The sequence below is a fragment of the Callithrix jacchus genome, chromosome 16 (genome assembly GCF_049354715.1).
Source record: "Callithrix jacchus isolate 240 chromosome 16, calJac240_pri, whole genome shotgun sequence".
In the NCBI taxonomy this organism is placed as follows: domain Eukaryota; kingdom Metazoa; phylum Chordata; class Mammalia; order Primates; family Cebidae; genus Callithrix; species Callithrix jacchus.
Window position 1 is genome coordinate 54,019,490 of NC_133517.1, and position 26,254 is coordinate 54,045,743.

The 26,254-nt window shown below is 60.6% G+C and overlaps 3 protein-coding genes across 12 annotated transcripts; 2 read left to right on the forward strand and 1 right to left on the reverse strand.

Moving 5' to 3' along the window:
- Positions 1-492: 492 nt before the first annotated feature.
- NAPRT (nicotinate phosphoribosyltransferase) lies at positions 493-3,932 on the forward strand. 3 transcript variants are annotated; one of them, XM_078352970.1, is made up of 13 exons: positions 493-734; positions 1,079-1,252; positions 1,327-1,409; positions 1,654-1,784; positions 1,876-1,991; positions 2,183-2,379; positions 2,453-2,593; positions 2,843-2,927; positions 3,025-3,105; positions 3,202-3,304; positions 3,381-3,535; positions 3,630-3,737; positions 3,820-3,932. In XM_078352970.1, the coding sequence occupies exons 4-13, from the start codon at positions 1,718-1,720 to the stop codon at positions 3,880-3,882; spliced, it is 1,116 nt and encodes a 371-aa protein (XP_078209096.1). In that variant the 5' UTR covers positions 493-734; positions 1,079-1,252; positions 1,327-1,409; positions 1,654-1,717; the 3' UTR covers positions 3,883-3,932. The 3 variants fall into 3 exon arrangements, 2 of the variants coding, with proteins under 2 accessions (XP_078209096.1, XP_008981330.1); XM_008983082.5 differs by having other exon boundaries at positions 1,125-1,252; XR_004735419.3 differs by lacking the exon at positions 3,381-3,535 and having other exon boundaries at positions 1,125-1,252.
- A 2,554-nt stretch (positions 3,933-6,486) lies between these two features.
- Positions 6,487-12,795, forward strand: MROH6 (maestro heat like repeat family member 6). 6 transcript variants are annotated; one of them, XR_004735418.3, is made up of 14 exons: positions 6,487-6,808; positions 7,028-7,180; positions 7,370-7,524; positions 8,190-8,307; positions 8,512-8,696; positions 8,788-8,925; positions 9,100-9,214; positions 9,302-9,445; positions 9,523-9,699; positions 10,285-10,452; positions 10,738-10,888; positions 11,115-11,217; positions 11,328-11,393; positions 11,539-12,795. XR_004735418.3 is itself a non-coding variant. In XM_054246537.2 (14 exons), exons 1-14 carry the CDS (start codon positions 6,545-6,547, stop codon positions 11,772-11,774), a joined length of 2,142 nt encoding a protein of 713 aa, XP_054102512.1. In that variant the 5' UTR covers positions 6,487-6,544; the 3' UTR covers positions 11,775-12,795. The 6 variants fall into 6 exon arrangements, 5 of the variants coding, with proteins under 5 accessions (XP_054102512.1, XP_054102514.1, XP_054102513.1 ...); XM_054246537.2 differs by having other exon boundaries at positions 10,738-10,857; XM_054246539.2 differs by having other exon boundaries at positions 10,738-10,857; positions 12,482-12,795.
- Positions 12,796-14,911: 2,116 nt separating this feature from the next.
- GSDMD (gasdermin D) lies at positions 14,912-19,424 on the reverse strand. 3 transcript variants are annotated; one of them, XM_008983083.5, is made up of 11 exons: positions 19,366-19,424; positions 18,334-18,554; positions 17,837-18,029; positions 17,089-17,257; positions 16,821-16,923; positions 16,503-16,556; positions 16,128-16,205; positions 15,833-16,005; positions 15,614-15,755; positions 15,453-15,526; positions 14,912-15,312 (listed from the first exon to the last, which is right to left on the reverse strand). In XM_008983083.5, exons 2-11 carry the CDS (start codon positions 18,548-18,550, stop codon positions 15,070-15,072), a joined length of 1,446 nt encoding a protein of 481 aa, XP_008981331.2. In that variant the 5' UTR covers positions 18,551-18,554; positions 19,366-19,424; the 3' UTR covers positions 14,912-15,069. The 3 variants fall into 3 exon arrangements, with proteins under 3 accessions (XP_008981331.2, XP_002759231.3, XP_078209099.1); XM_002759185.7 differs by having other exon boundaries at positions 19,089-19,424; XM_078352973.1 differs by lacking the exons at positions 17,837-18,029; positions 18,334-18,554.
- Between the last annotated feature and the right edge of the window lie 6,830 nt (positions 19,425-26,254).

Sequence of the window (26,254 nt, forward strand, 5' to 3'; positions counted from 1 at the left end):
CTCTGCCTCATGCCAGCTTGGCTCCTCAAGCTCCAGCTGGGGCAGCGTCTGGCCTCCGCTCCCCAGGCCCAGGGCACAGGCTGGCCAGCGGCCAACTGCCGTCCTCTGGGTCGCTGTGGGTGCATGCAGTCTGGCTGGGCTGTCCTCCACCCTTTCCGCCTCCTGGAAAGCTGCACCTCGTTACCCGGCCAAGGGGTGGAGCCCCGGGCCACAGGGAGCACCTCCGGTGACCGGGACTGGACTACGCTCTAAAGAGGCCGTTGGGCTAGGAGTGGGGTTGGGGGTCCGAGAGGAATTGGGTAACATCCGCACTCCATTCCGGGTCCAGCTGTTGCGGTCCCTCCCAGCGCGCTGAGGCCATCAGACCCATCCTGTTCTCTGGCGCGTCCTGTGCTGCACCCAAACCTTACGATAAGCCCCGCTGGGAGCGCGCCATAGGCTGGGGCGCGTCACGGGGCCCAGGCCGGGGCGGGCCGGGGTGGGTTGGAGTCCAGACGTTGGGAGCGGGATGGCGGCGGAGCGAGATCCCGAGGGGCGCGCAGCGGCGCGGCCCCTGCTCACCGACCTCTACCAGGCCACCATGGCGCTGGGCTATTGGCGCGCGGGCCGGGCGCGGGACGCCGCCGAGTTCGAGCTCTTCTTCCGCCGCTGCCCGTTCGGCGGCGCCTTCGCCCTGGCCGCCGGCTTGCGCGACTGTGTGCGCTTCCTGCGCGCCTTCCGCCTGCTAGACGCCGGTAGCCCCGCACGCGCGACGGAAGCCCCCACCCCGGGAGCCCCGCACGCGCTACGGAAGCCCTCACCCTGGGAGCCCCCCTCACCCCACGGGAGCCCCTATCCCACGAGCGCCCCATGCTCGACGGGAGCCCCCACTCCGGGAACCCCCAATGCCCGACGGAAGACCCCACCCCACGAGCCCCCCACGCCCGATGTAGCCTCCTATGGCCTGTGGAAGTCCCCGCCCGCCCGATGGAACTCCCATGCCCCACCACGGGTTTGTCCCTGCGCTCAGTGAGGGACACCTGCGCTCGCCTTCTGCTTAGGAGCCCCTAGGGATGCCCACCCCTCACCTTCCTACCAGGGCCTGCACATCACTTCTGGTCTCAGCGTGGTAACCTGGTTTTTAGACGTGCAGTTCCTGGCCTCGGTGCTGCCTCCCGACACGGACCCCGCGTTCTTTGAGCATCTTCGGGCCCTCGACTGCTCCGAGGTGACGGTGCGGGCCCTGCCCGAGGGCTCCCTCGCCTTCCCAGGCGTGAGTAGGGGTGAGCGGGTGGGGCGGGGGCGTCGGCGCTAGGTCCGGCGCAGAGCTGACTTCGCCCCTCGCAGGTGCCGCTGCTGCAGGTGTCTGGGCCGCTCCTGGTGGTGCAGCTGCTGGAGACGCCGCTGCTCTGCCTGGTCAGCTACGCCAGGTGGGCTGAGGGCCGGCGGGCTTGGGACGGCCCCAGCGGCGGGGTTCTGCGCTGGACAGGGGCGGTGGGGCTGGCTGCCCAGGGATCCCAGGGCTCGCCTCCCGCCCCCACTGTGCAGGGTGTAAGGAGGGGCCGGGTGAGGGTAGAGCTCCGGGGCTGGGAGTTCCAGGCCCCAGGTAACTCTGCCATCTTGTGCGGTCTGGCGACCCCCACCCTGCACCCCCTGACTCTTGGCTCCCCACAGCCTGGTGGCCACCAACGCTGCGCGGCTTCGCTTGATCGCAGGGCCAGAGAAGCGGCTGCTAGAGATGGGCCTGCGGAGGGCTCAGGGTCCAGATGGGGGCCTGACGGCCTCCACCTACAGCTACCTGGGCGGTGAGGGTCTGGTGCGGGGGAAGGCAAGGGCCGGGAAGGAGGAGCTTCGGCTTGGCCCGAAGTCCCCCAATCCCACTGCCTTCCTCCCCAGGCTTTGACAGTAGCAGCAACGTGCTAGCGGGCCAGCTTCGAGGCGTGCCGGTGGCCGGGACCCTGGCCCACTCCTTCGTCACTTCCTTTTCAGGCAGCGAGCTGCCCCCTGACCCGGTCAGTCCCTCCTCTCAACCCTGCTGTCTCCAGGCGACAGGCCCCAAGCAGCCCTGGGAAAGAGGCATGACAACCGGGGAGGGTCACCCCAGTGCTGTCCCAGGAAGCTGGCACGGCCTGCATTACCTTTGCTCTCAAGCCAGGCCTCACCCAGCATTCTTGGCCCCGTTCTTCACCAACCCATTCCACAGATACTGGCGCCAGCGGCTGGTGAGGGCCCTGGGGTGGACCTGGCGGCCGAGGCCCAGGTGTGGCTGGAGCGCGTGTGCGCCCACCTGGGGCTGGGGTTGCAGGAGCCACACCCAGGCGAGCGGGCAGCCTTTGTGGCCTATGCCCTGGCCTTTCCCCGGGCCTTCCAGGGCCTCCTGGACTCCTACAGCGTGCGGAGGTGAGTCCCAGCACTCTGGGAGCGGGCTCAGCAGAACCTTGGCAGTCCCTGACTCCCTTATCTGTCCCCGCAGGAGTGGTCTCCCCAACTTCCTGGCAGTCTCTCTGGCCCTGGGAGAGCTGGGCTACCGGGCAGTGGGAGTGAGGCTGGACAGTGGTGACCTGCTGCAGCAGGCCCAGGAGATCCGCCAGGTCTTCCGAACCGTTGCTGCCCAGTGAGTTGTCTGGGGAGCAAGTTTGCCTGGTGGGAGACCCCCGGGGAGCCAGGATTTGGGAGTGGGGCAGGGAAGGACAGTGGAGCACTCTCCTACAGGCCTTGGCAGGGAGGCAAGGGGTGGGGCTCCCTGGGGGCTCCTAAGTAGAAGGTGAGCACAGGTGTCCCTGACTGAGGCCATGGGGTGGGGACACTAGGTGAATCAGAAGACCTGAGGGGCAGCCCCCACCCTTTCTCCACCCACGCGAAGGTTCCAGGTGCCCTGGCTGGAGTCAGTCCCCATCGCGGTCAGCAACAATATTGATGAGGAGGCGCTGGCGCAGCTGGCCCAGGAGGTGGGGTGGGCAAGGGGGTAGGCAGAGGGTGGCTGGGGGGCTCCTGGGGCCTTTACAGGTCCTGGCTGGGCTCACTGCCACTCCTCTCCCCACCCAGGGCAGCGAGGTGAACGTCATTGGCATTGGCACCAGTGTGGTAACTTGCCCCCAGCAGCCTTCCCTGGGCTGCGTCTATAAGGTGGGGACAGTGTCCGTGGCCCAGGTCGGGGCAGGTCTGAGAGATCGCGAGGGGTGGGGGATGAGGACCAGCCAGCTCAACACCCTCTCCTTGCAGCTGGTGGCCGTGGCGGGGCAGCCACGAATGAAGCTGACTGAGGACCCTGAGAAGCAGACGTTGCCTGGGAGCAAGGCTGCTTTCCGGCTCCTGGGCTCTGACGGTGAGTGCCTCCCATCCCCCCATTGTCTGCCTTCAAGGCACCAGGGCCCCCCTTATTCTCGACCCCACCCTCACAGGGTCTCTCCTCATGGATGTGCTGCAGTTGGCAGAAGAGCCAGTGCCACGGGCTGGGCAGGAGCTGAGGGTGTGGCCTCGAGGGGCTCAGGAACCCTGCACCGTGCGGCCAGCCCGGGTGGAGCCACTGCTTCGGCTCTGCCTCCAGCAGGGACAGGTGGCTGCTCCTCTGCCCTCATCCTGCCCCCAGCCCCAGTGGAGCCCTCGCCGGGAGCCAGCCCTGAGCTTCTCTTCTTGCCTCTTCCCTGCAGCTGTGTGAGCCACTCCCATCCCTGGCAGAGTCTAGAGCCTTGGCCCAGCTGTCCCTAAGCCAACTCAGCCCTGCACACAGGCGGCTGCGGAACCCGGCACAGTACCAGGTGGGGGAATGCCTGCCCTGGTGTCCTGCCCTGGGTGCTCCCACCCCCCCCCACCCACGCTCCCCTCCTCTGCTCCCTGCAGGTGGTGCTGTCGGAGAGGCTGCAGGCCCTGGTGGACAGTCTGCGTGTGGGGGCGTCCCCCTGAGTCTTCAAGCGGGGCTGCCTGGAAACAAGACGAGTCACTTGCTAACCCCACAGCTTGTCCTGTTGTCCTGTTGTTGTTCGCCTGGCCCCAGGGCCTCCCGGGCTGCTGGAGTCGGGAATCTGAGCAGGAGGGTTTGCATCCCGGGGAAGGCACAGGTCCTGCTGGGGTGGGAGACAGCCCTGCACTGACGCCTGAAGGGCAGCCAGGAGTCCCCAGCTGGGGGTGGGCTGTGGGGAGTAAGATCCCACACGAGAGCAGCAAGGCCACAGGCAGGGAGGGACTTGCTGCAGAAGACAGCTCCTTCATAGAGGCAGGCTGGGGGTGGGACATGTAAGAAGGTCCACCCATGGCCCTGGGCTCCCACACTTGCCTAGGCACTGCCCCCAGGCTCAGGGTCAGCGAGGTCATTTCAAACTTTGCAGTCCACAAGTGAGAGCTCAGGTGTCTCCTGCCGCTGCTGCTGCCAACCCGGCACCACCTTGGCATCTGTCACCAGCCAGCCAGGCCTCAGGGACACAGCTCCAGACCCAGCAGCCCAGGGAAGGGGAGGAAGGATGGGGAAGAAGCAGAAGCTCCAGGAGCTGACAGCTGCAGACACCTGGCCGGGTGGCGCTGTGCCTTGCTGTGTGCTGGGCTGGCCCTGACTCTGCGCCAGTAAGTTCCTGGTCTCAGGGTTCAGCCAGTTTTGGCAATAGGAGCTTCAGAGGAACTGCTGGGGAGAGAGGTTCTAGGCTTGGCAGGAAGTGGAGGCTGGGGGCCTGGGCCTCACTTGTCCAAGCAGCCTGAGGGGGCACAGATAGGCAAGGGTGTGGGCAGAATACCAACCACCTGGGGTGCGTCAGAGGCACTTCCGTCTGCGCAGGCATTCCACCAGACCAGCTCATCTGGCTCCCCAGGGCTCAGGGCTGGGCAGCTCCCACTGTGTCATTGGCTGAGGGTGGAGGGTGGGGACTTGGAGCAGGGGCCTTTCCAGCCAGCCCCGGGGAGTATGAGCTGGAGAGAGATACAGACTCACACACACTGGGCAGAACACCCATATGCCCCAGGCACCCACAGGGCACCCTTGCACTCCGAGGGGCCCAGCCAGGGAGTGTTCATCCGTTGTTGCATTGCTGTATAGCAATACCTGAGGCTGGGTAATTTATTTTATTATATTTTTGAGACAGAATCTCGTTGCTCAGGCTGCAGTGCGACAGCATGACCTCGGCTCACTACAACCTCCACCACCTGGGTTCAAGTGATTCTCCTGCCTCAGCCTCCAGAGTAGCTGGAATTACAGGAGCCCACCACCGAGCCTGGCTGATTTTTCTTTTTTTTTTTTTGAGACGGAGTCTCGCTCTGTCACCCAGGCTGGAGTGCAATGGCACTATCTAGGCTCACTGCAACCTCTGCCTCCCAGATTCAAGCAATTCTCCTGCCTCAGCCTCCTGAGTAGCTGGGACTACAGGTGCATGCCACCACACCCAGCTAATTTTTTGTAGTTTTAGTAGAGACGGGGTTTTACCGTGTTAGCCAGGATGGTCTGGATCTCCTGCCCTCGTGATCTGCCTCCCAAAGTGCTGGGATTACAGGTGTGAGCCACCAAGCCAGGCCTAATTTTTGTATTTTTAGTAGAGATAGGGTTTTGCCATGTTGGCCAGGCTGCTCTCAAACTCCTGACCTTGTGATCCACCTGCCTCTGCCTCCCAAAGTGCTGGGATTCCAGGTGGGAGCCACTGTGCCCAGCCAAAACTGGTAATGTATTTAAAAAAAAAAAAAGGTTTAATTGGCCCATGGTTCTGTAGGCTGTAGAGGAAGCATGGCTGGGGAGGCCCCAGGAAACAACATCATGGCGGAAGGGAAGCAGGCAGGTGTTACATGGCCTGAGCCGGAGGAAGGGGTGGGGCGGTGCCACACTTTAAAACAACCAGATCTTGAGAACTGTATCATGGGAACAGCACCAGAGGAGGAAGTCCACCCAAGGATCCAATCACCTCCTACCAGGCTCCCCCTCCGGCATTGGGGATTACATTTCAACATGAGATTTGGGCTGGGATACCCTTCAAAACTAGCCAGGACCCAGAAGGGCCCCTCCCCCACAGTGGTAGGTACCTGCACAAGCTCTGGAGGGACCACTACTCCTCTGGCATCTTCGCTGCCTCTCCACCCCTCCAGGCTGCCCCAAGCTCACCCAGTCATGCCCATTCCAGGGTGTCTGACAGCCAGTGGGCAGGGGGCAGGGCCAGACCCTAGCCTCACGCCCAGTGGGGAGCTGACTGCTGGTCAGGGGCTGAATCAGGCTTCAGTTCAGGGCGGGGCCCAGACTCCTGGACCCACCTAGGCCCTCCTCAGCGCTGTCCACAACTGCCCCAAGCCCCCAGCCAAGAGGGGCTGGTAGTCAGCCTTAGGGCCATTCTCCCTCTTTCTGCCAGCTCTGATTCTGCCAACTCTTGGGGATCCTGTTCCCAGGGCCCCAGTGGGGAGAGCCACTCCCCTCCAGCAGCCAGGGCAGGAATGCCCCTCACAGGCCCACAACAGGCACTTCCCTGTGGCTCCCCAGCCCCCACACGCTCGCGCACGCGCCACCACACCTGTCCATGGTCCCGCCCGGCCAGCTTCTAGGTCAGGCCTGGGCACGACTTCCCAGGAGGAGCAGCAGCAGGTACTACAGGCAAAGGCAGCTATGGCCAGGGGTGTGTGGGGCTGGGTCCCGGAGATGCCCATGGGGGCTCTAACCCTGACAGCTGTGGCTGAAGGAATCCGGGCCAGGCAGGGGCGGTCCCGGGAACCCCCTTCCACAGGCCCTCAGCCTGAGCCCTGGGAGCTCAAACCTGAAGCTGAGCCACAGGCCCAGGCAATCGCTACCCATTCTGAGACTGAGTCTGGGTGTGGGGCCACCATCCCTGAAGCTGGCAGCGAGCCCCGCTCCCCTGAGAGGCCCCACCAGGTGAGGGGTGAGGGAAGGGATGCCGTGTGGACCGCCGGGGCTGCCGTAAAGGCTAGGTAGAAGGGGACGTGCTGGGCTTGGCGGAGGTCAGGGTGAAACAGGCTGGTGAGCAACAGCGGAGCGAGGGATTTTGTAGGAAGCCAGGTGGGAAGCTGAGGGACGGGGAGGAGAGCTAGGAGAGGCTTGGGCACTTCAGACACCCCACCCATCCTGCCCTAGGTTCCCCAGAGTTCCTGGGAGGAGGGAGTTCTTGCTGACCTCGCCTTGTACACAGCTGCCTGCCTGGAGGAGGCTGGCTTTGCAGGGACCCAGGCGACAGCGCTCACCCTGTCCTCAGCCCTGGAGGCCCGGGGGGAACGGCTGGAGGACCAGGTCAGCTTCCACCCACTCCATGCCCTACAGACTCCTGCCGGTCCTGGCGCCAAGGTGGTGGGAGGAGCCTGGAGAGCACAGCCTGACCCTGCCACCTTCAGGCTGGGTTGAGGTGGTGAGGTGGGTACAGGTGAGAGGGAATGGACAGTGCAAGAGGCCTGACTGCTGAAGTCTGCTCCTCCCCGCCAGGTGCATGCTCTGGTGCGAGGGCTACTGGCACAGGTGCCCAGCCTGGCGGAGGGGAGGCCCCGGAGGGCAGCCCTGAGAGTGCTGAGTGCGCTGGCCCTGGAGCATGCGCGGGACGTGGTGTGTGCGCTGCTGCCCCGCTCTCTGCCCCCCGATCGGTAACCCAACCCACCTGGCCCTGCGGCCCCCACGCGGCTTCCTTCCCCCTTCCTGCTTGGTGGTGGAGTCTGGCCCCAGAGAGGGGAGCTGAAACCTGCTTACTCCATCCCCGCGGGAACTCCTGCCCAGTATCCATTCCTGCTCCCCTCACTTTTAGTTCTGCAAACTCCGCCCACCCTCCCGCCACAGAGTTTCTGAGGCTGGGCTCCTCTGGGAGCCGTCTTCTATCTCCAGGTAGCCTCCCCTGGACACCATGCTGGGGTTGGCTCCAGAGTGGGGTGAGTGAGCCTGGGGGAGCTGACATGCCTGGACACCCCTGGCTCTTTGGTTAATTTCCCCCAGTAGTTATCTTTGGTTTTACTCTCTGTAGTGATTAAAAAAAGAATAATGCCAGGTTTATTTCACTGTCGCTGACCCAGCAGGACTCCCAGAGGTCCCCACCCGGCAGCTGAGCTTGAGACAGGCTATTCTGTGGTCTGCACAATTAAAACTTCATTTGTTTATTTGGGATTTTGGGATGGGGGAGACCGGGGTGGTGGTTTCCTGCCCCTCCCCTGCTGGAGTCCTAGTGGCTGCCTCCACCCTAGCTGGGGACCCCCTACCTCCCCTCGACGCCCACCCTGCACCATTCCTTGTCTCACACCAGCCCCCTCTGAACCCTCAGGGCAGCAGCCGAGCTCTGGCGCAGCCTAAGCTGTAACCAGCGTGTAAATGGGCAGGTGCTGGTACAACTGCTGTGGGCACTGAAGGGTGCTTCAGGGCCTGAGCCCCAGACGCTGGCGGTAGGTGGCTCCAGCCATTACCCAGGCATGGGCATAGGGTGGTGAGAAGGGCAGTGACGGGGAGTTTGCACCTAGGTCACTCCTCCGGGAATGTCCCACGCGTGTCTGAGGCTTAGTCCCTGTCCTGTCTGTGGCATGCCTGTCCCACTGCTGTCCAATGCAGCTCCCGGCGCCCAGGGCCTGAGTGAGCCACTTGCTCCACAGGCCACTCGTGCTCTTGGGGAGATGCTGGCTGTTTCAGGCTGCGTGGGAGCCACGAGGGGCTTCTATTCTCATCTGCTGCTTACGCTAGTCACACAGCTGCACAAGCTGGCCCGCAGCCCTCGCTCCCCTGACATGCCCAAGATTTGGGTTCTGTCCCACAGAGGGCCACCACACAGCCATGCTAGGTGAGAGGCAACACCAGGGTATGTGGGATGGGCCAGCATGCTGTCACTCTCTCAGCCCCACTGCCCACCTGCTCACTGTCCCCACCGCCAGCTGCGCTGTGGAGGCATTGAAGGCTCTGCTCACTGGGGATGGAGGCCGCATGGTGGTCACGTGCATGGAGCAGGCAGGAGGCTGGAGGAGGCTGGTGGGAGCCCACACCCACCTGGAGGGTGTCCTGCTGCTGGCGAGGTGAGGAGGGGCCCCAGGATGTCACACCAGGAGGAGACTCGTTGCTAGCCAGGTGCTGGCGCTGGGTAGGGGGACAGGGAAACGGCAGAGGCACGAGGGTGGTGTTGGGATGGGGTGTTCTTGAGGAGTAAGGCCGCCAAGCGGAGCGAGAGCTCCCATTTCCACCTATCCCAGTGCCATGGTGGCACACGCCGACCACCACCTGCGAGGCCTCTTCGCAGATTTGCTTCCCCGGCTGCGCAGCGCTGACGACCCGCAGCGCCTCACGGCTATGGCCTTCTTCACCGGGGTGAGCCTGCTTCCCGAGTGGGAGGCGAAGGGTGACCGTGGACTTGATTCCTAAGCCGCAGCAGCTGACCCCGTGTGCCTCGCCTAGCTGTTGCAGAGCCGGCCCACCGCACGGCTCCTGCGGGAGGAGGTTATCCTGGAGCGACTTCTCACCTGGCAGGGAGACCCCGAGCCCACCGTGCGCTGGTTGGGCCTGCTGGGCCTGGGCCACCTCGCGCTGAATCGCAGGAAGGTGAGACAAGGGAAGGGGTGGAGAGAAGCCTGGCCCGGCTGCAGCAAGGTCTGCAAGAGGCTGACTGCGAGTCCCAGCAGGTGCGGCACGTGAGCGCGCTGCTGCCGGCGCTCCTGGGCGCACTGGGCGAAGGCGACGCGAGGCTCGTGGGTGCAGCTCTGGGCGCCCTGAAGAGGCTCTTACTACGGCCCCGAGCGCCTGTGCGGCTCCTGAGCTCTGAGCTGGGGCCGCGCCTCCGCCCGCTGCTGGACCACGTGAGCAAGCCCCGCCCACTCATGCCCCGCCCATTCAGGCCCTGCCCCCAGCCTCTCCCTCCCAGGCCCCGCCTTACGAGGGCCCGACCCCAGTCTCTTCCCCCCGGCCCCTCCCCAACGCTCCCTCCCCGGCTTTTCCTCCCTGGCCCCACCGCACCCCTTCTGTTGCTCCCTCCTAGGCCCCTCCCTGCCCCGTCCCGTCTCTTCCTCCCAGGCCCCGCCCTTCCGGTCTCTCCCTCCGAGGCTTCTTCCCTCCAGCCCGCCCCGCCCGCCCTCCCGTAGTCGCCCAGCTCCGCCCCTCCAGGCGAGCCCTCCGAGATCCTGAACCGCCAATCTCCTCCCTGCTAGACTTTTCCTTCCAGACTCCATTCCCTGAGGCCAGCCCTCAGGGGTTCCCCAGGCTTCCCGACCAGGTCCAGCTCCAGGCCCTGTCCCCAGATCACACCAAGTCAGCAGCCTTCCCCAGACCCCCTGCTTCCTTGCTCCGCCCTGGCGCCCAGTGCGCCCAGGAGCGCTGGCCGCCCCCCCGCCACCCTTGCAGTCCCTCTCAGCCTCTGTCCGCCCTGACAGCGCTCTTCCATGCAGACCCGGGACTCAGTCCGCGCTTCGGCGGTCGGGCTCCTTGGGACTCTGGTGCGCCGGGGCCGGGGCATGCTCCGGCTCGGGCTCCGCGGCCCCCTGCGGAAGCTGGTGCTGCAGAGTCTCGTGCCGCTGCTGCTGCGCCTGCATGACCCCAGCCCAGATGCTGCTGAGGTCAGCCGCCCCACACCATCCCACCCCTATGCCAGCCAACACTCCCCACTCCCACCGCGCCGCCCCTCCATCGACTACAGGTCAGGGACTCCCCACCCTAAGGAACTCTGGGGCAGGTGTCACGGGCTGCCAGATTACTACTGCTCTTCCCTTGGGCAGATTCACTCGTCCCCTGCCCTGGGCTCTTCTGTCTCTAGCCCGATGCCCCTGCTCCCCCTCTTCCCACCCCACCTTTTGCCTTTCTACTTCCTGGTCCCCTGATCCGGCTCCCTTCCTCTGTCCCAGAGCTCAGAGTGGACCCTGGCCCGCTGCGACCAGGCCTTTTGCTGGGGCATGCTGGAGGAGATGGTCACCGTGGCCCGCTATGATAGCCCTGAGGCCCTGAGCCACGTTTGCCGCCGCCTGGTCAGTAGGGAAGCAAGGTGACCTCGAGAGGGTATGATCAGCTGCCCCCTTGTTCCAGGGTTCAGCGGGGCCCGCAAACCTTTTCTACCGCAGCCAAACCGGATAGTCAGGCTGCTGGTGAGGCAAGTCCAAGGCCTCGGACCATGCCACCTGCCCTGGGGGCTCCCCTGGACCAGCAGCCCCTGGATTCAGCTCTGCAACCTCTTCCACACTCAGGATCAGCCCTCCTGTCCTGCCACTAGCCCTTTTGTCCCCAGGTTCAGCGGTACCCGGGCCACGTGCCTAACTTCCTGAGCCAGACTCAAGGCTACCTGCGGAGTCCCCACGACCCTCTGCGCCGGGCAGCCGCCGTGCTCATAGGTGAGGCCGCCCGGGTCACACTGCTCCTGGCACCCAGGCTGTGGGAGCTGGGCCAGCCCTGCCCTGCGGGGTGTGGGGCCCGCACTCATGCATCATCTGCTGTCGTCCAGGCTTCCTTGTCCACCATGCCAGCCCCGGCTGCGTCAACCAGGACCTGCTGGACTCCCTGTTCCACGGTGAGGCCCCGCCTTGCCAGGGAGTGGGATCCTGGAGAAGTGGCGGGTTCTAGGGCGGAGTGGACGGGAGCGGTGGGTGGAGAGTCAGGGGCCCGGGCACTCGGCTGTCCTGGGCGCCCCCATCTGAGCCGTGATCTCCCCGCAGACCTAGGGCGGCTCCAGAACGACCCCGAGCCGGCCGTGGCCGCGGCAGCGCACGTGTCCGCTCAGCAGGTGGCGCTGCTGGCCCGCTCCCGGGGCCGTCCCCGCGGGCTCCGCCTCCCCCGCCTCCTCCGCCTCGCCCCACGCCCCGCCCGGCCCCCACCAGTCTTCGCCAACAGCCCTTTCCAGCGTAGGAGCCTCGCAGGCCGCTGGGGCTGCTCCGGACCCTGCCGAGCCTGAGGCTCGGGGCTGGGGCCCGCGGGCTGGGATCCGACTTGGGCACCCCACGCGCACAGCAGCCCGTCCTCGCCCCGACGGAGGGGCTCCCTGGGCCTGGTGCTGGACACCGGTGCCCGTTCCCCCCCAGCTAGTCCCCTCAGCTAGTCCCCCCCACCCCTCTTCAGGCACTCTGACGGCGACGGAGAGGGACAGCTAGCACCCATCTGTTCCCGTCAGGCCTCTTGTTCTCTGAGCCCCCTGGAGCGTCCCTCGTGCCCCAGTTGGGCATGGCTCCTGGCCCAGATGGCACCTGGTCTCGAGTCTGGTGGAGGAACCCGAAGCTGGTGATCCCATAGGCTACCCTCCTGGGTCTCCACCTCATGCCTGGATGGGACACTGTGGCCTGGCCCACCCTGCAGCTGGCCACCCCCATCCTCATCCTGCACCCCATTCCTTGCCGGCATCCTGAGGCTCCTGACCTGTGTCCTCTCTGCTCAAGAGTGTTGACCTGTCACCCTGCCATACCTGCTGTGCTCTCTGGGTCAGGGCATCATGCCCCCCGTTCATCATGTCAGGCCCCATGGGAGCCTGGCCTTCGGAAGCTGGCCCCAGCCTCCCTCCCAGCTGGACCATGTCAGCTCGGGATCACACCTGTGGGTCCAGATGTGGGGTCATGTGCAAGCCCAATCAGACTGAGCACTGGTGACAATACCCACCACCTCTCCCAGGGTTGAATGAGGAAGGTGCCACTCGACACACGAGGAAGAGGCTGCTCTGGGAGCCGCCCATGCTTGTGACCTCACCCCTCTGGCTCTGGTCAGCAAGTTCCTGCAACCTTAGGATGCCGGCCTGGAAATGTCCTCACATTCAAGGTCCTCCTCGCAGCCTCCTCCTCACAGAAGCCTCTGCACATGCACAGGGAGCATGGGCAGCCTTGTGAAGGGCTGGGGCCATTCCCCCTTGGGGGCAGGCGTGGGGTCCTGCTCACCTGTCTCCCCAGCTGCTGCACGGAAAGCATCTAAAATAAACACGTGAATGGAAAGCGTTGGGCACCTATTTTGAGTGTGGTTATGGGGAACTGAACTGGTCCAAGAATAGACAACAGGCCCTGCTATGGCCCCAGGTAAGAGCAAGTTTGGCAGCAGGGTTATAGGTGTTACAGGTCAGGCAGGCTCCAGGTGCAGGCTGTGGCCAGGTCAGGCTGGGTTCACCCTAAGACAGAAGCTGCGCTCTGGCCCGACAGGCACTGAATGGATGCGATCAGAGCTGTCAGCTGTGGGGTCAGGGTCTTTTTGCAGGTTTACGCAGGAAGCTGAGAATCAGGCCCAGGCATGGGTCTTTGTGGAGCCGGGGCAAGGTTTGGTGGGCTTGATTGTATCCTCCATGGCAGATACCAAAACGGGATTCAACGTGTAAGAAATAGCTCGAGAAGGTGGGAGAGGGCACCATGGTCTGTGTGTGTGATGTCACAGGTGTGACCCCGGGCCTATGTGGTCCAGCTGGGAGGGAGGCTGGGGCCAGCTTCTGGAGAAGACCAGGCTCCGTGGGGCCTGACATGATGAACAGGGGGCGTGATGGCCTGGCTAGGAGAGCACAGCAGGTGTGGCAGGGAGACAGGTCAACATTCTTGAGCAGAGAGGATGCAGGCCTGGAGCCTCAGGAACCTTCAGAAGTTCTCAAGCCAGTCATCTGTCTGAGGTTCGAACCGCCCAGGATGGGTTGGGAGCACCCATGGGGAGCACAGCCTCAGCACAGGTGGGGGCAGGTTTCAGAACCCAGCCACATGGATCCTCTCAGCAGCCGCCCCAAAGAGGGAAGCCAGCCTGGCCTCCTCGCTCACATTGCAAGCAGGGGTCAGACCTCAGGGCAGCTATGCACAGCCCACTCCTCCCACTGAGCACAGTGCTCGCCTGCACTGCACAGCATGCTGGAGAGTCTGCTGAGCAAACCCGTGGTGATGCTGTGCTCACCCCAGATGGAGGCTCAGGTGGGGAGGTGGCTGTGGCGGGCAGGCAGCACCTCTGTGCTCCTCCCCACCATGGTGCCCGGGAGAGTCCGTGCCATCCTGCAGCAGGCTGTTTACGGACCAGGTGTGGCTTGCACCACACAGCTGCCTGTTAGGAGTGTGTTTAGCCCCGCCTTGCTCTGGCCCTGCCTAGAACCTGGCAGCCCTGCCAGGATGAGTGAGGTTCATGTAAAGTCCACATGGCCTCTGGAGTGTGACTCTTCCCTGTTGTAATTCCTGGGAGGCTTCATGTGGCACAGTGGCCTGGTGCCTCCATGGGGATGCTGTGGCCCCTGGGGTCCATCAGATCTACCTGTAGAGAGCCCACCCCAGGGTAAATCTTCTAACGGAGGCTAAGATTGGAGGGCAAAAGGGCAGGTGCACCCTGGCATACTCACTCCCTTTCCACCTCCAGCCAGTGAGCCAGGGCAGTCTTGGCCTGGATGCCCACACGATCTCTAATGGGCAATGTTGCCAGAGAGCTCATTGGTGCAAATCTCGAGATGGGGTCAGGTGTGGCCTGTCATGTGGCACGGCCTTGACGGTCTCAGGGCCCCGAGGCTGTGCCTTGCGTGCCCGCCTCTTCAAAAGCTTTCTAGGACCCGGGCTACTCCTACCACACTCACCCTTTCAAGTCACCAGAAAGGGTTTTCCAAGAAGGAAGAAGCTGAGAGCTGTTTAGTTGTTCTACACTTAGCTCAGGAAAGCAGATGGCGGGGAACAGACCAAAGGTCAGTTTCTTCAGCACTGCTTCTCCCGGAACCTCCTGTGTGGCCCCAGGAGGGTGGGGTCTGGTACCAGCCACACCTGCACCCCCTAAAGCCCCTGAGGGCCAAGGGTGTGCCACACCTTTCTGCAGCGTGTCTCAAGCTCCCTGAAGCAGACGCTCCTGCCCTGCTGCAGCCACGGACCCGCCTGGTGAAACCTTCCCACCTAAATCGCCCTGCCCTTCCTTGCAGGCAGAAAAGCACACAGGCGGGGCTGGCAGACCTATGACCCAGCTTCCCTTAGCTCCAGGGTGCAGAAAGAGCTGGACGGTGCTGACATCACCTGCTCCTGGCCCTGATGTCCCTCCTGATCCTGCATGGGTACTGTCCTCACCCCTACCCACCCACCCCAGATCTAAGACCCCTCAAAAACTCTGCTACCAGCCTTTCCTTCGCACGCCAACTTTACTGAGTTTCCCCGACTCCTGAGCCCCACAGGAGACTGACCACGTGGCTGCTGGGCTCCTGGCCTTCCCAGGGCTGGCAGCTGGTGGGCAAACACTCTGCCCTGCTGGACAGCTGCCAGGGCATGCCCGAGCACAGGCTACTGGGGCTCCTGGCTCAGTTCTGACAGCAGTGCGAGGGAGGCGTAGAGTGCACACACGCAGTCCTGGGCCTGTGGCTCCCAGTGCACGTGGGGAGGGTCCTCCCTCAGCTCCAGGCCACACTCCTCCAGCAAGACCCAGGCTGGTGTCTCTACACCCCAGCCGCTCTTCAGGAGCTCGGGGGGCAGGGACAGGGTGCTGCACTTCTGCCACGGGGCACTCTTCTCCAAGAGGCTGCCCACCTGCCAGGACAGGGCAGGTGGGCAGCCTGTCAAATGGGGAGCCCTGGGCACCTTGTGCCTGCCCACACCACCCCACCCCAGGTGCAGCAGGGCCCCCTTCCGCTGGCTCAGCCCACCCTCACGCAGCCCAACCCTCTCACCAGCTCTAGCTGCCTCGACAGGGTCTTTAACTCCACGGCCTCCACCAGCAGCTGGTGCTGGGCTTTACTCAGCGCTGGGAGAGAGTCAGGTTAGAGTGGGTTCCTGAAGCCCCACCTGGGAAAACCCACCCCCACCTGCCCCACTCCCAGGGGCCACTCACTGTTCAGTGCCCCCAGCAGGTAGACAACAGGGACGGCAAGTTCCAGCACCAGCATTCTGGAGGGGAGCACCAGGCAATCCAACACTGCACCTGCCGGACCATCCAGGGGCTCTACCGGCCCGGAGCTCAGGCCCTGCTCCAGCTGCGGGCACAGGAAGGGCAGGTGAGCCTGGCTGGCTTGGCAGGCCCTGTGTGCCCTGGGCACCCTCCCCTGCTCACCGCCTCCTCCAAGGCTTGTAGGGCCAGCTGGTCCCGCAGCCCCCGCTCCAGGCCCTCCAGCAGCAGCCGGCACAGCTGCCCATCCATGAGCGCCAGTTCCTTGGAGACAACTTCCACCTCTGCCCGAAGGCCCTGGAAGTCTTCAGTAACCGTCCCATTCACAGGGACCCCATCTGTAGGGACAGAGGGCTGGGAGCTTACAGGGCCCTGGAAAGCCCTGGTCAGGACAGGCAGACCTCAGAGGGCAGAAGGAGAGCCCACCAAAGGTCCCAGGGGCAGTCAGGAGGGCACTGACCTGTCCAAAAGTTGCCGATGCACCCCTTCATGGAGAGGTCCATCCACCAGGAACCTTTGCTGCTGAAAGGCCTGTAGCCTGGACAGAGGCACGGGAGGGCAGGGCTGGTGAGTGCAGGGAATGAGAGGCTGTGGCCTTCCCCTGCCCTCACAGCCCCGGTCACCACCTCTAGCACCGGCAGCCCAGGGCAAGGAGGGTGGCTGGGAAGGCCCAGGATCAGCTGTCCTGTGTCAACTGTGTATATGGGGGCTGCCCCGTGCCTCAGGGGGCTGCCTGACCTCCCTCTGCCCTGAGCACTGGAGGAGAAGCCCTCAGCTGCCAAGGGAGTGTGCTTTTCCCACTGGACACCCCATGCTGGGGGCTCTCAACTCTCACCTGTCGGGGGCGGCTGGAAGGTCTTCTGCTTCTTATCCGGGAAGAGAATGACTTCTGGCAGCCAGGAGGGAGCAGAGGGTACAGGCATGTCACCTAGATCCTAGCCTCCCCTCCCCTTCCCTACCGGGAGCTCTCCTGTCCAGCTTAGGCCCTGCCCGATCACCCATACACTAGAGCCAAGGAGCTCAGCCACCTGCCAGACACAGTAAACTGTCCAGTCAAGGGCCCACAGCAGCCGAAGCCGGAAGGTAGCTCTCCCCAGGCCTCCCTGCTTCTCTGCCAGAGCCTAGGCCCGAGATACCCCCAACTCCAGCTCACCCAAGTCAGACTGAATAACCAGCAGGGCTACCCGGAATGCGAGGATGCTGCCCGAAGGAATGGTGACCGTCTTCTTCTGGCTCGGGTGGCCCTCGCCCTCACCCTGAGGCATGAAGATGGGCTCAGGGCCGGGCCCTGGGCACTGGGTTGTAGGGTTCGGGTGTGGGCTGGGTGCTGGGGGCCAGGCCAGCCACCAGGGCACCAGATTGTGGGGCACGGGTGTGGGCTGGCCGCCGGGGACTTCAGCTCCACAGGGCTGCCTACACACCTGCAAGCACATGGCTCCGGCCAGGGAAACAAGGCCCGAACCCTCCCGCCGGTAGGTCCTCGTGACTTCCACCTCCTTCTGTGTCTGCAGCACCTCCGTCACCACGTACACGTTGTCCCCTCGGCACCGGAGCTGCTGCAGGATTCTGTGCTCTGGCTGCCGCAGGTGCCTGTGGCCCGAGGAGCAGGAAGCTCACTGGGCCACAGCCCCCAAAGACACCTTCCCTCCCTCGACGACCCCATGCCACTGGGGGAGGTGGCGCAGAGGGCACCTCCAGGGTCTGTGGATGCCTGGGCACCGGCAGCCTCTCTGCATGCTCCCCACAGGGACGGGGTCCTGTGAGGAAAGGTGCACCAGGAGAGGAGCCCCTCACCTGGCCCCCATGAACACACCACTGCTTGTCCTCACAGCAGCCTGGGGCTCAGTCTGGTCCTTAGGATCAGCCCTGGTGGCCGAGGCCCCCAGTGACCCCTGCAGCTTCTCTCCCAAAACCCGCTGCCAGCCACAGCGCTCCCTTGCCTCTGCGACTTTCCTGATGCCCCAAAGTGACATTCCCAAGAGCAAGTCTGGGACTGGGGACTGCGGCCCACCCCTGCGATCCCAGCACTTTGGGAGGCCGAGGCAGGAGGACTGCTGAGTTCAGAACCACCCTGGCCAAGATAGTGAGACCTCACCTCAAAAAATAATTTAAAAAAATAATAAAAGCAGGGTTGCTTGGGGTCAGCGGGGCCCTGCTCTCCGGGCCCACCTCTCTTGGAGCAGGGCCTGCCAGGTGTTTGGGCCCACGCTCAGCGAGAACACATTCAGCGAGGTGCTGGAGCTGTCAGACACCGAGGCCCCGCCTGCGACCTTCCCCTGTCCTGGGACTGCCACCTCCACGCTAGTCCGTAGCTGCCCGTCCACGGTGTCATGGATGTGGAAGGGACCGCCATGCTGCAAAACTAGGGTGAGGCCAGACCTGAGGCCCTGCCCACCCGCCTCACCCACCTCACCCCTCCCGCACCACCCCTTCCGCCGTAGCCCTGAGGCCCTGCCCACCCGCCTCACCCGCCTCACCCCTCCCGCACCACCCATTCTGCCGTGTCCCAGGCCCAGGGCAGAAGGACCTTTGGAAAGGCCCTGCCCTCTCGAAGAAAGACCCAGAGCTAGAGCCTGCAGAGCAGGGTGGGTGGCTGGCTGGACCGCCCTGCTTCCCCTCCCCTACCCAGCCTCCCTAGGGCCCTGCCTCAGCACCCCACCAGGCACCTGGTTCCGGGGCATCGGGCTCCAGGATGTCCTTGATTGACAGGCTGATATGCTTATAGCGGGGTTTCCAGAACCATGAGCCTGAGGGCTTCCTGACCACCAGGCAGTAGGGCTTGAAGCCAGTGGAGCTCTGCAGGCTGGTCACAGGGATGAGGTCCCCACCATGGTCCAGCTCCTGGACTACTCTCCGAGCCACCCACTCAAAGGCCGACCCCATGTTCCTGAGGAGGGGAAATGAGTCAGGCATTGTGCCCTCAGGGATAGCAGAGCAGGAGGGGTGGGAGCAGCATTAGTACTTGGATGCTTCCAGTGATGGGGAACTCCTTCCCTTGAGAGCAGCCCTGCCCAGCTCATCCTGGGTGCTCCTGCCAGCAGAAAGCGCCTGTCCCTGGCCACTCCCCAACACAGAAATACAGTGTCCACCCGGTTGTCGTTGGGGCCATGAGTGCCTCCAGCCCGGGACAGTGGGCCTGATGCCCAGACCCGCTCTAACACACAGAGGGTTCTATCCGTTCACTAGAACGGCTGCCTCTGGCAGGGAGGAAACAGAAGCTGTCACCTCCTGAGTATGGCACAGGGACCCACTGCAAAACGCAGCCAGAGTCTCACCCCACCCCAGCTGTGTCCTCCAGGGCCTTCTCTGTGCCTGGAGCTCCATGAGCCACCTGTCCAAGGCTGAGGTTTCCAGAGTCAGAGGCCACAGCAGACCTCCGCGGCCACTGTGGAGGGCCCGCGGCTGCCCCGGGGAGCCTCACCTGAGTGCTGGGCCTGCCCAAAGTGCAGGCTGGGCCCAGCAGGCAGCTGGGGGCAGAACCGACCGGCCCAGGCATCTGGACTGCCGACCCGGTCACGGTCCAAGGGCGGGGACTCGGGGCTGGCCTAGGGCAACCTTCCCCGAAGCCCGGGCTTCCGCTCCCGTGTGGGGCGCGGGGCGTCCTGGGCGCGCGCTGGGACCCTCAGGGGCGCAGCAGGACCAGCATCCCCCGCCCGGGTGCGCCGGCGGCACCGGGGGAGGTGGCGGGGGCAGCTCACCGTGACCGTGGGCGCCCCGGGGGTGGGGCGTCTGCTCGCTTGGGAGCCCTCCGAAGAGTGGAAGCCGGAGGTGTCCAGAACCAGAAGTGAAACTACGGCCGCCGCAGGGCCCGCCCAGGAGGCCCTCCAGGAACCGCCCCCGAGAGCCCGCCGGGGCCCCTCCCGCCCCCTCTTCCCGGAAGCCCGCCTGGAGCACCAGCCTCTCGCGTCCCAAGGAATCCTGGCCTGGCGCCCCATCCTGATGGCCTAAACTTCATAGCGCTTTGTGGTTTTTCTTAAAACTCTGGTCGGGGCCGGGCGCGGTGGCTCACGCCTGTAATCCCAGCACTTTGGGAGGCCGAGGCGGGTGGATCACGAGGTCAAGAGATCGAGACCATCCTGGTCAACATGGTGAAACCCCGTCTCTACTAAAAATACAAAAATTAGCTGGGCGTGGTGGTACGTGCCTGTAATCCCAGCTACTCAGGAGGCTGAGGCAGGAGAATTGCCTGAACCCAGGAGGCGGAGGTTACGGTGAGCCGAGATCGCGCCATTGCACTCCAGCCTGGGCGACAGTGAGACGCTGTCTCAAAAAAACAAACAACAAACAAACAAAATCTCTGGGCCTGTGCCAAAGGGTCTGGGCAGCTCTTCCAAAGACGTACAAATGTAGAAACTGCCACAAGCAAATGCAAAGAAGCTCAACATCCTTAGTCATGAAGAAAATCAAATTGAATCCACAGAGAGATACTGCACACCCACCAGAATGGCCGTGGAGTCACTGGAACGCTTGTGCAGTGTTGGTGGGAATGTCAACCCGTGCAGCCCTCTGGAATAAGCCTGGCAGCTTCTCCAGCAGTCTCCCTGTGACCCAGCAATTCCACTCCTTAGCTCTACCCGTATCGAAAGCAAGGACTCAAAGCAACATCCTTCGCCATAGCAGAAAGGTGGAACCCGTGTCTGTCCAGCGAGGCATGCTTAGACTAAACGTGGGAGGCCAGGCACCGCAATGCAGGCCGTGGAAGGGCGCCGTGGTCAAAAGAAAGGAGGCCCTGGAGTATCGGACGACACGGATGGACCTTGGAGGCATTGTGCTAAGTGAAGAGCCAGACACAAGCAGCAGACGGTGTGACTCCGCTCATGTGATGCATCCAGGATGGGCACGTCCAGAGGGCAGAAGGGAGATGGGGCTGCCAGCGTCTGGGGGAGGGTGTGGGAGTGACTCTTGCTGGTTTGGTTTCTTTCTGGGGTGAGGAAATGTTTAGATACTGACTGTGGTGATGTCTGCATACCTTTGAATATGCTAAAACCCACAGGATTGCACACTTAAATGGACGAACTGTATGATACAGGAATTATATAATTATGTCTTAATAAAGCCACAAACCCGGCTGGGCGCGGTGGCTCACGCCTGTAATCCCAGCACTTTGGGAGGCCAAGGCAGGCAGATCACGAAGTCAAGAGATGGAGACCATCCTGGCCAACATGGTGAAACCCTGTCTCTACTAACAATACAAATATTAGCTGGGCACAGTGGTGCACGCCCGTAGTCCCAGCTACTCCGGAGGCAGAGGCAGGAGAATCGCTTGAACCTGGGAGGCAGAGATTGCAGTGAGCGGCGATTGTTCCATTGCACTGCAGCCTGGGCAACAGAGTGAGATTCTGGCTCAAAAAAAAAAGAAAAAAAAAAATCTAGTGCCTAGTAGCAACACCCAGTCTTGTCACAGGCTCCCTCGGAGCCCCACTGACCCGAATCACGGTGGGCCTGGGGCCAGGGGCCTTGGTAGTCCTCACGCCTGGCCCTCCCAGCCGCTCTGAGGTTGTGGACGGGGCCATTTGGGCTTGGGCCCCACTCCCAGGCCTGACCACAGCGGGGTCGGCGTGGTGCCTGCCCTGCGGGTCCCTTCTGGTACTGCCTCCCGGCTCATCTGCGTCATTTTTGTTGTTTGTTTTGTTTTGTTTGAGGCAAGACCTCTCTGTGGCTGAGGCCGGAGTGCAGTGGCACAGTCACTGTCACTGCTCATTGCGGCACTTTGCGGTCACTCAGGTGATCTTCCTGTCAGCCTCTTGAGTAGCTGGGACTGCAGGTGCTGCACCTGCCTGGCTAAGTTTGTTGTTGTTTTTTAAGATGAAGTCTCGCGCTGTTGCCCAGGCTGGAGTGTAATGCCACAGTCTCAGCTTACTGCAACCTCTGCCTACTGGGTTCAAATGATTCTTCTGTTTCAGCCTCCTGAGTAGCTGAGACTACAGGCATGTGCCACCACGCCCAGGTAATTTTTTTGTACTTTTTGTAAAGGCTGGGTTTCACCATGTTGGCCAGGCTGGTCTCAAACTCCTGACCTCAAGTGATCTGCCTGCCCTGGCCTCCCAAAGTGCTGGGATTACTGGCGTGAGCCACCACACCCAGCCTTTTCTTATTTTTATTTTTGAGACACAGTCTCGCTCTGTCACCAGGCTGGAGTGCAGTGGCACTTGTATGTTTTGTAGAGACTGGGTTTCACCATGTTAGCCAGGCTGGTCTCGATCTCTTGACCTCGTGATCCACCCGCCTCGGCCTCCCAAAGTGCTGGGACTACAGGCATGAGCCACCGCACCCGGCCTTAAGTTTTTAAAATTATTTTTTAATAGATAGGTCTCACTATGTTGCCCAGGCTGGTCTTGAACTCCTGAACTCAAGTAATCCTCCTGCCTCGGGCTCCCAACGTGCTGGGATTACAGGGATGAGCCCCCACGCTGGGCTTGGGTACTGTTTTGCAGATCAGGTGAGTCTAAGGTTTCATCTCAGGACACACTGCTGGGCAGAGCTGGCCTTCCTCCGTGACCCTGGCAGGCAAGGAACCCAAATACTGCTGCCCCTGGGAGCCAGTGCCCCGGGGTATGGCCGTGCTTCCCTGCTGGGCAACAGGGCCGCCACGTGGTGGGCTGTTTTGGTGCAGTCTCCATGGTAAGGATGGAACTAGCTGGGCACACAGCATCCTGGCAAGGCCACAGGTTTCAGGGGCAGCCCCCCCGAGGGATCATTTCCTGGCCGGAGCAGGGTTGGGCAAAGAGGCTGCAGGCTCATTTGCTCACCCAGATCCTGCAGCCCAACCTTGAGCCCAGCTGGAGGTGCCAGGGCAGGGCTGTTGTGGTAGCCTGGGGCCTCTGCACCCCCATTCTTCACCACCACATCTTCTCTCAGCCTTTCCCTCCAAGACCTCTGGGGCCACTCCAGCCCCCAACCCTGCCTGGCTGGCCTGAGCCTCACCCTGAAGGCTCTGTCACACTCATTCATCCATCCAACAAGTGTGTATTAGAGCCTGGTGCTCGGTGATCTTCCAGTGACCCCGGGTTCTAGCAGCAAACAAGACAAGGTGTCTGCCCTGGTAGGTCTGAGGGGCCGTGTGCTGAGGGCATTTTTGACAGTGTGTGTGTTGGGATGGTGCAGCCACAAATAACTGGAAATTCAGACGCCAGCAAAGGAGACATTATCTTGTGTAATCAGAAACCCAGAACTGCTGTGTACCGCAGGCTGGACACCAGCAGGCCTGAAAGCTTCGGCTTGCAGTGGGCACTTGGGGCCGGGGTGCCTGGCTTAGCCTGGCGGGCTTCTCACTCTGCTCCAGCTGCAGCCATTAGCCGGGTGTGAGCCCAGAAACCTTGCTGGTGGCAGCAGGAGGCGGAGCCTGAGCAGCGCCGGGTACATGTGTGTGCACGTGCGTGTGCACATGCGTGTTGTGTGTCCACAGGTTTGTGCTCATGTGTCGCACATACACTCCCGTGTGCTCCAGTTCGTTGATGTGTCTGCATGGATAAGAGTGTGAGTGGCCTTTGTGTTCGTGTGTGTGCACATGTTGCTGCATGTGTGCATGTGAGGTCAGGGTGTGCAGCCTGTGCCAGGCCAGGGGCTGCCGGCTGCAGGAAGGTGAGCTCATGTGGGCCTCCTGCCTCCTCCCACTTCCCTCCTCTTCTTTGCAGCAACGTTCCTGGAAAGCGCTAGGTCTGTGGTGCATCAGGCAGCTCCCAGAGGTCGCAGGAGATGGCAGCCTCCTGAGTGCCAGCGGGCCTTGTCTCTAGCAGGGGTGTGAAGAGGCTTGCTCTCCAGGAAGGCCTTGCAGCCTCATAGGGGAACAGGGTGGAGGTGACCGGCATGGCAGCCCTGTGGGACTCCGTCCGAGGCCAAGCTGGGGCCGTCTTCAGGCAGGAGGCGCAGGCGATGGCTCCGGTGGCTGAGGAGGGTGTGACCCACTGTGCCTGAAGGTCAGTGGGCAGTGACGAGGTCACCTCAGCTACCAGCTGGGCACTGGCCTGGACGGGTGCAATGACGGCTCTGTCCATACTCTGAGTTCTTTCTTTTTTTTTTTTTTTTTCCTGGCACTGATTGTTTTCTGTGAAAATGGCAGAGAACAGGTTCAGTTTCTTTTTTTTTTTTTTTTTTGACAGAGTCTTGCTCTGTTTTTTTTTTTTTTTTTTTTAGAGAGAAAAAGAGAAAAAGAAGGGGAAAAAAAGAAAAAGAGGGAAAAAGGAATATTACTTCATTCCTAAAATGGGTTTCAATAATGGCCGATCAATATTTTGAGTGTTTAAAGTGGTTAATGCATATTTTATGTGTTTAAAATGGAGACCTCTATTGTGTTTATTTGTTCTGGCTCTGAGTTCAAGTCCTGGATATCGTTATCAATTTGTTGTCTCGTTGAATCTAAATCTCATTATGTGTCTTATGTATCTGGGTGTTAAGATCTCTTATTGTTACATTAATCCTTTTACCCTTGCATCCTTGTAGCTTTGAAATCTATTTTATTAAGTGTGAGAATTGCAACTCCTGCTTTTTATGTATTTATTTTTGCTCTCCATTTGGTTGGTGAGTTTTTTTCCATCCCCTTGTTTTGAGTCTTTATATATCTTCAGATATATCGTTAGATTTTGTGGATAATGTATATTTTGTGTGTTTAAAATGGAGAGCTCTATTGAGTTTATTTGTTCTGGATCTTAGTTCCAGTCCCGGGTATCGTTATCAATTTGTTGTCTCGTTGAATCTAAATCTCATTATGGGTCTTATGTATCTGGGTGTTAAGATCTCTTATTATTACATTATTCCTTTTACCCTTGTATCCTTGTAGCTTTGAAATCTATTTTGTCAAATGTGAAAATTGCAACTCCTGCTTCTTATTTATTTATTTTTGCTCTCCATTTGGTTGGTACATTTTTGGTTTTTTTTTTCCAACCCTTTATTTTGAGTCTATGTATATCTTTGGATATACCGTTAGATTTTGTCTGTGTCTTTTGATTGGGAGATTTGGTCGATTTAAATTTAGGGTTGCTGCCATTTGTCATTAACTGGCTATTTTGTCCTTTTGTTGATAAAAATTCTTCTTTATGTTAATGCTCTTTACTTTTTGGTGTATTTTTAGAAAGGGTCATACTGGTTGTTCCTTTCTGTGTATAATGCTTCTTTTAGAAGTTCTTGTAAAGCAGGCCTGGTGGTAATAAAATCTCTGAGTACTTCCTTGTTCCTAAAATATTTTATTTTTCCTTCAAATGTAAAGCTTAAATTGGCAGGATATGATATTCTGGGATGAAAGTTCTGTTGATTAAGTATATTGAATATTGGCCCCCACTCTCTTCTAGCTTGTAGGGTTTCCGTTGAGAGATCTGCTGTAAGCCTAATAGGCTTACCTTTATGGGTGACTTGATCTTTCTCTCTGGCTGCCCTTAATATTTTCTCCTTCGTTTCAATCTTGGTGAATCTAACGATTATGTGCCTTGGGGTTGGTCTTCTTGAGGAATATCTTTGTGGTGTTCTCTCTATTGCCTGGGGTTGAATAGTGTCCTGCTTTGCTAAATTAGGAAAATTTTCCTGGATAATGTCCTGGAGAGTATTTTCGAGCTTGACTTCATTCTCTCCGTCACATTCAGATACACCAATCAAGCGTATATTAGGTCTTTTCACATAGTCCCATATTGCTTGGAGATTTTGCTCATTCCTTTTTATCTTTTTTTCTCTATTCTTGTCTTGTCGTTTTGTTTCATTAAGTTGATCTTCGACCTCTGATACCCTTTCTTCTGCTTGATCCATTCGGCTGTTTAAGCTTGTACATATTTCACTAAGTTCTCGTGTTGTATTTTTCAACTCCATAAGTTCATTTGTATTCCTCTCTATATTGTCTATTCTTTTCAACATTTCATCTAACCTTTTTTCCAAGTTCTTAGTTTCTTTACATTGGGTTAGAACAAGTTCCTTTAACTCCCAGAAGTTTCTTATCATCCACCTTTTAAAGCCTACTTCAGATAATGGAACACAGTCCTTTTCCATCAGGGCTTGTTCCGTTACTGATGAGTCCTCTTCCATCAGGGCTTGTTCCGTTGCTGATGGGTTCTGATTTTGAGTATACTCAGCCTTCTTAGGCTGTTTTTTTCCCTTCATTGTAGATGAACCGCCTTTCTAATTAGTTTTCTGAGTCGACGTCCGACTTATTGATTCCCAGTGCTGGGATCCGAGCAACCCACTATGGCAGCCTAAATAGCAGCGGTAAGACTGATGGTGCTCTTCTGCCCGGGAATCTCTGGTCTGGCTTCCCTCTTGAGTCCGCAACAAGCGGCTCTGACTTCCCGGAGCTCCAAACTCCGGTCAGTAGGGGAAGCGGTCCCGTTGGCTCTGCATGAAGAGCTGCTGCGCCGAGACGCCGGCAAAACCGCTGCGGCGGCCACAAGAGTCGCGCTGGCGACCCGTGGGGCTCCTCCACTGGGAATCGGCTGATCGGTGAGTGATGAAAATTCGTCTAATGATGTGGCGTCGTCTCGTTCTCTGAGCTTTCACTGGGAGCTACAATCCTGAGCTGTTAGTGGTCAGCCATCTTGGATCATGGACCAGCCTTTGTGTTCGTGTGTGTGCACATGTTGCTGCGTGTGTGCATGTGAGGTCAGGGTGTGC

Coding starts and splice junctions, on each gene's coding strand:
- NAPRT (XM_008983082.5), top strand. CDS start 509: ATGGCGGCGGAGCGAGATCCCGAGGGGCGCGCAGCGGCGCGGCCCCTG. Junction 1,253..1,326: donor GCTCCCTCGCCTTCCCAGGC/GTGAGTAGGGGT, acceptor CGCCCCTCGCAG/GTGCCGCTGCTGCAGGTGTC. Junction 3,305..3,380: donor CCGGCTCCTGGGCTCTGACG/GTGAGTGCCTCC, acceptor CCACCCTCACAG/GGTCTCTCCTCATGGATGTG.
- MROH6 (XM_054246537.2), top strand. CDS start 6,545: ATGGCCAGGGGTGTGTGGGGCTGGGTCCCGGAGATGCCCATGGGGGCT. Junction 7,525..8,189: donor CGCTCTCTGCCCCCCGATCG/GTAACCCAACCC, acceptor CTGAACCCTCAG/GGCAGCAGCCGAGCTCTGGC. Junction 8,697..8,787: donor CCACCACACAGCCATGCTAG/GTGAGAGGCAAC, acceptor CCCCACCGCCAG/CTGCGCTGTGGAGGCATTGA.
- GSDMD (XM_008983083.5), bottom strand. CDS start 18,550: ATGGGGTCGGCCTTTGAGTGGGTGGCTCGGAGAGTAGTCCAGGAGCTG. Junction 17,258..17,836: donor CAGGCCCTGCTCCAAGAGAG/GTGGGCCCGGAG, acceptor CTCGGGCCACAG/GCACCTGCGGCAGCCAGAGC. Junction 15,313..15,452: donor TGTCGAGGCAGCTAGAGCTG/GTGAGAGGGTTG, acceptor CTGTCCTGGCAG/GTGGGCAGCCTCTTGGAGAA.